Raw genomic sequence first — 12450 nt, 5'->3', positions numbered from 1 at the left:
TGCTTCTCCTATGTCTTCTTCCTCAGCCTCTTGCCCTGGTTTGGAAGCACTCATCCCCCTATCAAATTGTCTTCTGTTAATTCCTCTGGCGTGGGGTCTATTAGCTCTCAAATTTCTCTAAAATCCTTATCTTGAACTCCAGGAGTTGGTGATGGACAGGGAGGCCTGGCATGCTGCAATTCATGGGGTCGCAAAGAGTCAGACACGACTGAGTGACTGAACTGAACTGAACTGAAACCCTTCACTCCCACCTTTTTCCCCGCCCCCCCCCTCCAATATCTACAATCTGTTTCATGATTTCCTTGACTGGTTTTGTTGTAAACCCTGCAAAGTCACACACAACATCTGGACGTAGTTTTCTCCAGCAGGAATTTATTGTTTCAGGCTTGGTGGCTTTCATAGCTTTTTATATAACCACGATGGCATCTTCAAAGGTGTAATCCTTCCAGGCTTTCATGATATTTTCTCTATTGGGATTCTCTACCATAGCACTGACAATCATTTCCATAGAGCACTTCAGATGCTTTGTGTTCTGGGTGGCCAGGGGATTATCCAATATCAAAAGAACTTTTAAAGACAGTCACTTATTGGCAAGGTACTTTCTGATTTTAGGGACAGAGCAGTGAAGGAACTAATCCAGAAAAAGGGTTGTCATTGTCCACGCCTTCTTGTTGTACAATGAAAAGATGGGTAGCTGGTATTTATCTTTTCCCTTCAAGGCTGGGGGGTTAGCAGTTTTACAGTTAAGGGCAGTCGTGACTGTGAACCCCCCCTAGAGAAAGGAATGGCAACCTACTCCAGTATTCTTGTCTGGAGAATTCCATGGATAGAGGAGCCTGGCAGGTGTGTTCAGACACGACTGAACAACTATCATGACCATAAACCCGACTGCATTTACACATGAATGGAGAGTTAGCCTATGCTTTCCTGCCTTAAATTCTCATGCTCAGTTTTCCTCTTTAATAATAAATGTCCTTTGTGGCATTCTGCTATCCGCCATCCCCAGGATAGGGCACTTTTGTCTGCATTAAACACCGTTTCAGGCAGATATCCTTTTTCTCCAGTGACTGTCTTAACGGCATCTTGGAACTCTGTCTGCTTCCTCTTGGTCAACAGAAGCTGCTCCTCCTGTTATCTTGACTTTTTTTTAAAGACCCTGCTTTCTAAAATCAGGAAACCATCCTTCTCTAGCATTAAACACTTCTGCACGTTTCTTTTGCTTTCAGTTGTCATATAATGACTTCACTATTTTTCAAATCTATAAAAGTCTATAAGTATGCCTTTCTTATAGCAATCCTGCACACACATAAAAGCTGCATTTTCTTTTTTTTTTTTTTTTGTGTACACATTTAGTTTTATTGTAACAAAGCAACTTGTACACTTTTAACGTTTAAAACTGAGCATCATCTTTCCTTTCCAGTGAAACAAAAAGAAAAATTTAAAAATAAACAGGAACAAAATTACAATAGAGAATGTCAATTGCAAATAAGATCCTACAGGTTCTGCTGATTCTCCCATCGAGTGGCAGGGCTCAAGTCATCATTAGGAGAGAATTTTATTTTAAAAGCGTCATCTTAAACTGCAAGGATGTCCGTTAAACATCACAATTAAACATGCCAAAGAAGAAGCCATGTTGTCAAAATGCCCACTTAACCCACCCAAACATCTCAAACCCACCCTTTGCTGACCTTCTATAACCCCATTTTTTTAAGTGTTTTTTTTTCTTTTTTTAAACAAGAGAAAGTAGACAGATACATGTTGGTAAATGCTAACTGCATTTTCAACACAAGATAAAAAAGTATTTCAGAAAAAGTGCAAGGTTTTCATGCCTGCTAGCACAGGTACAGTGATGGCTTCACAAATATTCTTTTTTATAATGGTCCTTATGCTGAATTCATTTATTGTGAAATGACAGGCAACTGTAGCTGCAGACCTCAGTCTATAGTACATGTCAAGCAATTCAGCTTTTTCTTGTAAATTCGGGACTTTTTCCTGCTTCTTGGGAGCACTTCCAGCATCACTCGTGGCACTCTAATGGGTCCCGTGTTGTGATTCAAGGTTTACATTATTGCACTAATCACGATGGAAAATACATGAGGAATGTGAGAGATCACTTTTTACTGTGATACGAAATTTGCTGGAGAGATGAACTGTTCATGCAGGGATGATTAGTGTCATATGACATACTAAGCAGCTAGGTGAAACACCTGGGCTCATCACAATAGCAAAGGAAGGGAGCAATGAAACTACTGCAGTAGTGCTACAGGTAATTTGATGCTGCTATGATTTAACGCTGCATCTTTACACTGTTTGGGCTTCCCACGTGGCTCAGTGGTAAAGAGTCTGCCTGCCAATGCAGAAAACACGGGTTTGACCCCTGGGTTGAGAAGATCCCCAAGAAGAGGAAATGACAACCCACTCCAGTATTCTTGCCGGGATAATCCCATGGACAGAGGAGCCTGGAGGGATGCAGTCTATGGGGTCACAAAGAGTCAGACACGACTGAGTGACTGAGCACACATGCATGCTTTACACTTGTTTATATTTCTCTTGCTTGTGAATGGCACAATGTATGATCTGTGTTTATGTGTGCAAGTTTTGATACATTTTAAATTTTATAATAGATTTTTGTATATTTGTCCTGGTGAGAGACCACAGTGGCCTGTTCTGGGGTGGTTAGAAGCCAGGGTGTGAGAGGGGTCTGGATTCTGAATTTATCTGAAGGTAAGAGTTAACAGTATTTGCTGAGGATGTGAAAGAAAAAGAGGAGAAAAGATCACTCCAAGGTTTTTGATGTTCAACTGCAATAAGTAGCCATCGACCGAGATGGGGAAAGTCTCAGAGTAGCCCATGTGCAGGTGGAGGTTGGTGGTTAGTTTCTAGACATGTTAAATTGGAGATACTGGGACTTCCCTGGTGGTCCAGTGGTTAAGAATCTGCCTTGCAAAGCAGGGGGCATGGGTTCAGTCCCTGGTCAGGGAACTAAGATACCACAAGTCACAGAGCAACAAAGCCCACGTGCCACAGCAAAAGATCTCATATGATGCAATGAAGATCCTGTGTGCCACAGTGAAGACCTGAGGCAGCCAAATACATAAATAAAATGTTTTTTAAAAATTTTGAGATACCTATTACCTATCTAAGTGGAGATACCTAGAGGGAGTTGGTTTAGGATTTGGAGTTCCAAGGAGAGATCTGGGTTAGAGACCCAAGTTTGGGAGCCATGAGTACATGATGTCATTTAAAGCCATAGGCCTGGGGAGGTCACCCACTAGTGTTAACAGAAGTAAGAAGAGGTTTGAGAATTAAGGTTGGGGTTCACCAATGTTTAGGAGTGAGGAAGAGGAGACACTTGTAAATATAGAGAAAGAATAGCCTGAGAAGTAGGAGAACAAAGAGAACAGGGTTTGGGGCCAGGTAAACAAAGGATGGCCATTGTCTAGGGCCAGGTTCTGTGTTCTGCTGAGGTGACCTGATGTCCCCACCAGGCACATCATCTAAAGCCAAAAATCAATTTTTTTTGTTGACAGCACTGTGTGGCATGCAGGGATCTCAGTTCCCTGACCAGAGACTGAACTCATGCCCCCTGCAGTGAAAGCATGGAGTCTTAACCACTGGACCACAAATCTAGCTGGTGGAAGAGTTAGCACTAAAAATATATTCTTTTGGCTCATAATGCAATTATTTCTAACCTGCCCCACTGCTTCCCTAGGAGTGGCCTTTATATTGAAAAAAAATGTTTTGTAATGGAATATAATGGTAAATTTTCCCTGTAGCAGGGTATATTTCATACCTTTCTATGAGCTGCTCCTTCTTCATAGCCTCAGCCATCAGTTTTTGAGATGGTGGTATCTTACAGAGTCCTGTGAGAAAAGCCAGAAACATCACCAAAGTCACATGTGGTTCTTCCTTTGAGTTCTCTTCCCCCTCATTTCTGGCCTCCCACTGCTCCGACCTCAGAACATGTGATTGCAGAAGCTTAGAATAGGATTGGGGCTTTCCCAAGGTGGTAAAGAATCTGCTTGCAATGCAGGAGCCGCAAGAGATGTGGGTTTGATCCCTGGGTCGGAAGATTCCCTGGAGGAAGGCATGGCAACCCACTCTGGTATTCTTGCCTGGAGAACTTCATGGACAGAGGAGCCTAGCAGGCTATAGTCCCCAGGGTCACAAAGAGTCAGACAGGACTGAGCGACTTAGCACAGCACACAGTACAGAATGGGAATAGAGCACAGAGGATAATTTTCTGGAGGTAAAATCCCTCTCTGAACTCACTTAACCTGGGTACTTATGAATCTACATGAGAAAGCTCTGACTTAGCCCTGGAGTGTACTTGCCACTGGGATCATTGTATCCTGTATAAAGCTGTAAAGACTTAACTTGGTGGTACCTGGTCTCTTGCAGGGTCTCTGGAGATGCATGAAGTCACTACTGTGGTGTGGTCTAATCAAGGTTTGTTTTGTCAGCTCTATCATTCTCATAAGCATTTTTGAGCTCATTATAAAATACTTTAAAAACCCAGGTAATATAATTCAAAAAGACACATGTATCCATGTACCCCAATGTTCACTGCAGCACTATTTACCATAGCTAGGACATGGAAGCAAACTAGATGTCCATTGGCAGATGAATGGATACAGAAGTTGTGGTACATATATACAATGGAATATTACTCAGCCATGAAAAAGAATGACTTTGCATCAGTTCTAGTGAGGTGCATGTGTGCATGCTAAGTTGCTTCAGTCATGTCTGACTCTTGTGACCCTTGGACTGTAGCCCACCAGGCTCCTCTATCCATAGGATTCTCCAGGCAAGAATAGTGGAGTGGATTGCCATGCCTTCCTCCAGGGGGTCATCCCAACCCAGGTGGATGAACCTGAAACCTGTTATACAGAGTGAAGTAAGTCAGAAAGAGAGAAACAAATATCATATATTAAGTCATATATATGGAATCTAGAAAAATGGTACCGATGAAACTATTTTTGGAGTAGGAATAGGGACACATAGAGAACAGAGCTGTGGACACAGCAGGGGAAGAGGGTGGGACGAATTGAGAGAATAGCACTGAAACATATATTACCATATGTAAAATGTAGATTGCTAGTGGGAATTTGCTAGTGGAAACTGGCACTCATCTTGGTGCTCTGTGACAACCTAGAGGGGTGGGATGGGGTTGGGGGGGTGGGAGGGAGGCTCAAGAGGGAGAGAATATACGTATACTTATGGCTGACTCATAGTGTTGTATGGCGGAACCAACACAACATTGTAAAACAATTATTCTCCAATTAAAAAAAATAATTAATCCCCGCCCCAAAAAACCCAGGTACTTGAGTCTTCTGTGTTTTTAATATAATTGGAAAATGCCATAAAAGCACTTTAATTTGCCTTAAATAAACATTTGGATAGTTTAATAAAAGGCCATGGAATTTTTTGTGTAATACAAATAAATGAGATTCCTAATCACTTTCTCCTCCTTTCACTCCACCTCCCCCCACCACCCCATTAAAATACCATGTCTGTCAATTTAGGAGAACATTTTAAAATATAGTTGATATACACTACATTTGTGCAGCGTGAGAGAAGTCAGTACTACTTGATACTGTATTATATGGTATTTATAAATTGTTGGTGATTTTTATTATTAAGGGCAGAATTCTGCTAAAGGACAAATTATTGGCTCAACTGTGATTATTGTTTATATTTTTACAAATGTAATAATACAAACCCAATTCTTTACAATGCTTACGAATCTAAAACTTGCCCTGGAGAGGTGTGATAACAATAGGAAAAGTAAGAATGACAGCTATCAGTTAATGAGCATTTACTCTGTGCCAAGTACTGTGTTAATTGCTTTGTAGACATTATTCATTTTACAAAACCCTTATGAAAGAGGTTTTATTATTCCCATTTTAACAAAGGGGCTGAGATTTAAAGAGGTTCTTGCAAAGCTAGTGAGTTGGGATTGGACTGGGGTTGGACTCTGGCAGCCCTGACTCTGTCACCTGTGTTCTGACAGTGATAACTGACAGCCGTTAGTGCCCAGTGTCTACAGTTTTTATGGGCATTTCTTAAAAGTCACTATCTTCTGAGACCCCAACTTTATTCACAGGGTATATTACTCTCAATATATTTCTTAAGAGGCAATATAAAACTCTACTGCTAGTGATAAATGGAAAGACAGGAGTAAATAGACTAGACTAGATTTGATTCGACTACAGCAGAATAAAATGGGATCCTGAGTACTTCCTCAGCTACTCTGAGAAGTGTGATTATTCTGTTCTCCAGATTTATCCTATCCACAGAGTCAAATCCTCTTTTTCCACTCACATTAGTGATACAAGCACAGTCACATACAAAATTAATTCTTCATTAAATTTTTTTGGGATATTTTATGGTACTTTAGCTCACATTTGTTGGATTTTAGATAAATTTCAAGGGACTGATTTCAAGACTCAGTTGTTCACATTGGGCTTTAAGTGGAGTCCAGGTACCTTTGAATATTCTTGTGGCCCATCGCGCTTGGAGCTCTGTGCCTGCTAAGATGGATCCTGTAAGGCTGATGAAGCCAATCATAGCTAATGTTGTCTTCTCTAGGTTTGAGGGAAAGACCAGCTTATATAGGAATATCTTCTTTGTACAAAGGGTTTTGAGAGGCTCTTCAAAAAAGGGAAAAGAATATGTGTATCCTGTAGTGAAGATCACAACATCGATGTTTTCTTCCACTGTCCCGTCTTCAAAGACAGCAGAGGTTTCTGTAAACTCCTTCACGCTGGTTTTAATAGTGACTGTCCCACAGAGGATACAGGTTGGCAGCTCATCATTCACAATCTTTTTTGGTTTTTTCCTTTGACACAGAGGAGAAAATTATTCACTGTAGCTATATTTATGAGACACTAGCAAATGATTTATTTAGTCAGTTCAAAATAATTATCTGCCAAGTCAAGGGAGTAAATTGACCAATGTCTAATTCAAAGTTGTCTGTTCTTAAGTTGTCACTTGACAGCAAGTGTCAGTTCTCAAGTTGTCATTTGCTGTTTCTATAACAAGTTTTGTTTTCCTGCTCCCAGTAGAAGGCATGTAGAAATTGACTAAACCTATTGTTTCCTGTGGGGTTTAAAATTCTCTCTCTCTTGGAATTAATTTCTGGAGCAATGTCAGGATCAAGTATATGACAATCCATTTGATAATCATTTTTGGATCTCACATCACCCAACCCTCAAAAGATTGACATTTGGCAAAGAGGAAATTGCAAAAAACTTTTTGAATTAAAAAAATTATATCTATTTACTAATGGATTTTCATAGTGAACATATTTTCATTATGAACATTTTCATATTTTCATTATGAGCATCATTCTACCTAATTGCAGCAGACATGATGTCTATAAAATTTATATATTGAATCATTCATTGTTATTCATTTTTTTCTATAAGTGAAAGCCATCTTACCAAAGAAAAAATTATTTGGGTCAAGCATTTAATAAAAATCACAACTTTATATGCATTTCCAAGGTTTTCTTTTTCCTTGCCAATGTGTAGGTCTATACAGATGTATATTAATATATATAATTCTAGGAATTCCTTTTGGCAATTCATACCTCTAATCATTCAGCCAGTGTGGACATTTATTAAAGGTCAGTGAGAACTGGCCATGTGTACTCACTGGTGCTCTCATTTACTTGTGAATGGTAGCCAACCTGAGAACACTCAAGGCCAATTTAATCCTGATTTTCAAACTGGAAATAAGGATGGAAATAAAGTTTCCATCCTTCATTTTCTTCGTTTACTAGTCTGCTACCAGACAGAGAATACTCCTAATTCAAGACCTCCTGTGGTACTGATGGACATTGTCTTAAGAAAATAAGCTTAGAAAAGGATAAACAAAGGCAAAGTCACAATTATTGAACATTTTAAGTTCTGAATTAAAGAGAATGAGAAATATTGATTAAATAACTTTACCATTAATTAAAAATATAATCAAATACCCCTTAGTAATATTTAGTCCGTAATTCGCATGGTCAAATCTTTTATTGAGGTGCCTCTCTTGAATCCACTTCAGAATACAGGAGGGCAGAACTTGTGCAATAAAATTATGGTGTCTTCTTGTAACCATCATATTAAGTGGGTAGCCCCCATCTGAAGAGCGGTTGATAACCCAGGTACCAGTTCTAGTACTGAGAAGTACCTAAAAACAAGGCAAGAAGGCTAAATACATGTACATCATTTTGTAGTATTTTTCTTCAATATATTTCAAATGGTTTTATAACATTCTAGTCTTATAACAACAGAGGACTAGTGAATTTGTACACAGATCTACAAATGACTGGGCTTCCCTGGTGACTCAGTTGGTAAAGAATCTGCCAGCAATGCAGGAGACCCAGGTTAGATACCTGGGTCAGGCAGATACCCTGGAGAAGGGAATGGCAGCCTGCTCCAGTGTTCTTGCCTAGAGAATTCCATGGACAAAAGAGCCTGGTGGTCTACAGTCCATGGGGTTGCAAAGAGTAGGACATGACTGAGTGACTAACACTACCTACAAATGACTAGTTATTCCAACCGCTGTCATTGTTTTCATAAATCACTTTGACTAATCTATGTATCAGTTAAATATTCTCATCATGTTTAAAGAATAGTAGATACATGCTGTTTATCTGGCAATTTTTTACATAAATAACATGGAATTTCAAGTGAGTTTTAAGATAGCAATATTAGCTGAATTAAATAAAAATCTACTATTTCCACATCTAATCATTGTCCTATAACTTATGATAAAGTGGAGTAGATTTCTAATTGGTGAACCTATGCTTGGGATTTCTAAAATCATTATGTATACATCTTGGGCAAAGTAAGAGGTGCTTTTACCTCAAAACAAAGTATAAATCTGCTCCTAATTGAAGAGATGTTCAGAAACCAAACTCCCCTTTCTCTGTATGTGGGAGTTTTTCCGGAATACTGAGAGTGTGTAAAAGAAAGACAGTTGGTGTGGGCGGAGCAATTTGCCCCTTTGACCTTGTTCCAGGAGCGCCTCTGAAAAATGCCTAGTGGTTTGGCATCCATACAGTTCTCCTCGACCCTTCTTGGAGATGGTGCAGTTCTGTAACGCATGCATCACGAAAGGCTTTATGGATTTTCAAGGTTTTCTTTTCCCATTTACTCTGTTTCCACATAATTTAGCAAATGTGGAATTCAGCAGTTCCACATAATTTCCACATATTTTGGCCAGTTTGTTTTATACCCTTGAATACCACCTTCCGGATGCCAGAAGTGATGCTAGGGGTGGGAGTGCAGATTCAGAGATGGTGTACCTGAGCTGCGGTTCGACTGAGCTCCACTGCAATGTCTCCTCCGGTGTTTCCAAGACCGATCACTAAGACGCGTTTGTCCTGAAAGCCTGCTGGGATCTTGTACTCTTGGCTGTGTAGGATCTGGCCTTTAAACTTATGGATTCCTGAGGGGAAGGAGGGATCAGAAATATCTAGAGTTATAACTCCTTTAATTGGTAGGCATAGGATCTTTGGGAAAAGGGACGTCTCAGAAACATGGCAGCCCTTTGCTTCTGCTGCCAGTTGCAGGAAGTAGAATCAGTATACCATCTGCTAGCCCACTGGATACTGTAAGCCCAGATATTGGTATAGTACAACATGTCTTGTTAAAAACATAGGAGAACTTAAATATTTCTGTGTGTTCCATTTGAAAGCAATTACTTAGGGAAATCAAGCTTACTGTAGACGATAATAAGAAACATCTCATGCATGACCCTGAACATCCTAGACAAGAAGCATTGGGTTGGCCAAGTTCATTTGGGTTTTTCTGTATGATTGTATGGAAAAACCCAAACAAACTTACTGGACAACCCAATAAATTGTTGATGCTTTATTTTACCCATCAGTATATTCTGTCAGAATTGATTTATGAATACATTAATAACATATTTACAGATTGAATTAAAACTCCTTTTTTGCAAAAAGAAATTTTGTAGCATGTTTTCATGTAAATAATTATTCTTGTTATTTAGGCTTGTTACTTAGCACTTATTTTACTTTGTGTTTTATCACATACTTATTGAGCTTTCTGGGTGGCTCAGTGGTAAAGAATCCACCTTCCAACTTGGGTGCAGTCCCTGGGTTGGAAAGATCCCTGGAGAAGAAATGGCAACCCACTCCAGTATTCTTGCCTGGGAAATCTCATGGAAAGAGGAGCTGGTGTGCTACAGTTCCCGGCGTTGCAAAGAGTTGAACACAACTGAGCATGCACGCATACACTTACTGTTTTATTATAATGTATGCTTATTTATCGGAGAAGGCAATGGCACCTCACTCCAGTACTTTTGCCTAGAAAATCCCATGGACGGAGGAGCCTGGTGGGCTGCAGTCCATGGGGTCGCAAAAAGTCGGACACGACTGAGCGACTTCACTTTCACTTTTCACTTTCATGTACTGGAGAAGGCAATGGCAACCCACTCCAGTGTTCTTGCCTGGAGAATCCCAGGGACGGGGAAGCCTGGTGGGCTGCCGTCTATGGGGTCGCACAGAGTCGGACACGACTGAAGCAACTTAGCAGCAGCAGCAGCATGCTTATTTATTCTTTGTTCTTTTGTTATTTATATTTGTATTTCTCACTGATCTTTCAAGCTCCAAACACTGTCAATAGAAGTATCACTATTATGATATTTATATACTGTATATGAAAAGGGCTACCAAATATTTCTTCTCTTGATCTTTTTTTTTTTGGTAGTTATCTTATTGGCATCTATAACAGACATGAATTGTGGGTTCATAGAAAACTAAGAATTGTAGTAACAGTGGAAGCAGAGCTATTTACAGTGGTGGCTGTCACTGGCAAAGTCCATTAACAATTCCCAAGAAATACAAGTAGAATCTGAGTAATAAAGTCTAACCTTTTTCTTTTCCTTTGTACTTAGTCTAGTTTCACTTGATTATATGATATCCTGTGCAGAGGCCTTGTACCCAGCATTTCAGACTAGAGTTCCTAGTGTGAAAAGGCTGTGCCTCATCCTTTAGCTCAGCAGAACATGTGCAGAAGTGCTGTGCAGGATGCCTCAATTTGAGATGGTGGCAGGGTACCATGGGTAGAGATGCTGCACCTGGCACCACGATCTGGAGCCATGGGCAGCATGGCTGGGCCTGACCTTAAGAACTCCACACTCTTTCCTACTGATGAGGTACCTATAAAGCAGGCCTGTTGGGGAAAGATGTTCTTGAGAGCACAGTCTCACACATCTCCATTCTCTGATGAGAGAATAAAACTTACTTTTGCTTTTGATCTAACTTGGTCTCGTTCTTATTGGCTTGAATGATTTGGGGCAGGAATATTATTGGGGACTGACTCAAAAGGGTCAGTCTAACCCCCAGTTAGATTGGAGTCCATGCCATTTTGACACCTCCCATTTTAGTCTTTTGAGGAATCCATTAACAGTTGGGTGCTGGTTCCAAATTTCCTGAACTGGAAGTCTTAGTAGTAGTTGTAGTCTTTTTATGTCAAATCATGTGGAATTTGTGTGCCAGCAAATCACTTCAACTGCTCCCCTTGATAGTTTGAAACAAACCCAAAACAGAACATCTAAGTTATGGGGAACCAAATGTCTGCCATATGGAAGGATAGCTCATTAGGGTGCATTCTGCAGAACTGGAAGTTTCTGGGTATCACCCCCTGACTCAGGAGTGTTTCTGTAGGAAAGAAACCTGTGCATTGGAATAAGATTAGGGAAATCAATCAAGAGTCAACAGAAAATCTTTGGCATTCCTTCAGGTGCTACAGGTAGTGCCTCCAAATCTATACTACCACTTATCTTGAGTCATGGGAAGGGAATGTCAGACAAAAGAATGTTGGGGGCAGGGAGCTGCTAAGCTGGCACTCCAGCTGACCCCAGGAGCCCCAGTGGACATTCGACAGAGGGAGAAAGCCTGTCAAATTCTTAGTTGACATTGGTTCTACCTACTCAGTTCTGAACATCAAATCAGGAACACTCAGTCACAAGACATGTAGAATTATGGGGCTGTCAGTAAAGGCTCACGAATGGATATTCATAGGACCATCAGAATGTAAAGTGGGCAAACATAGGCTCAGCCACTCCTTCATGTGTGTTCCCACACACCCCATACTCCTGCCAGGAAGGGATATCTTAATAAATTGGGGGCTACTATACACCTAATGGGAAACAAATTGGAGATTGGTGTCCCCTTAGACAAAGGGCACAAGATAATAATGTTAATAATGACTGATGACAAACTTTCCCAGACAGAGCAAGTTAATCTCCTTGAAGTAAATCTGAGGTCTGAGCCCAGGGATGGGTAGGATAAGCTGCAGGAGCCAGTTTCATGATAATCCATCTAAAATGTGTATATAAATGGCCAAATAGAAAACAGAACCCCCTCCATTGGGAAGTCTTGTTCCGTACTGCCCTGTCACGTGGCCTAACTGTCCAGGGCCTTAT

At 40.4% G+C, this 12450-nt stretch overlaps 1 protein-coding gene and 1 long non-coding RNA gene across 3 annotated transcripts in view; one reads left to right on the top strand and one right to left on the bottom strand.

The window, feature by feature from the left end:
* Positions 1 to 12450, bottom strand: part of FMO4 (flavin containing dimethylaniline monoxygenase 4) — a 38984-nt gene that overhangs the window by 4675 nt on the left and 21859 nt on the right. The window contains exons 5-8 of the mRNA XM_070768149.1: positions 9302 to 9444; positions 7982 to 8181; positions 6489 to 6841; positions 3794 to 3863 (exon numbers count right to left, since the gene is read on the bottom strand). Of these exons, the coding sequence (XP_070624250.1) occupies positions 3794 to 3863; positions 6489 to 6841; positions 7982 to 8181; positions 9302 to 9444 (766 nt within the window). The remainder of the gene's footprint in view (positions 1 to 3793; positions 3864 to 6488; positions 6842 to 7981; positions 8182 to 9301; positions 9445 to 12450) is intronic.
* Positions 1 to 12450, top strand: part of LOC139176374 (uncharacterized) — a 58222-nt gene that overhangs the window by 31898 nt on the left and 13874 nt on the right. The window lies entirely within an intron of this gene.

Source organism: Bos indicus, chromosome 16 (genome assembly GCF_029378745.1).
Source record: "Bos indicus isolate NIAB-ARS_2022 breed Sahiwal x Tharparkar chromosome 16, NIAB-ARS_B.indTharparkar_mat_pri_1.0, whole genome shotgun sequence".
NCBI classification, from domain to species: domain Eukaryota; kingdom Metazoa; phylum Chordata; class Mammalia; order Artiodactyla; family Bovidae; genus Bos; species Bos indicus.
This window is presented reverse-complemented; position numbering and strand designations above follow the sequence as displayed.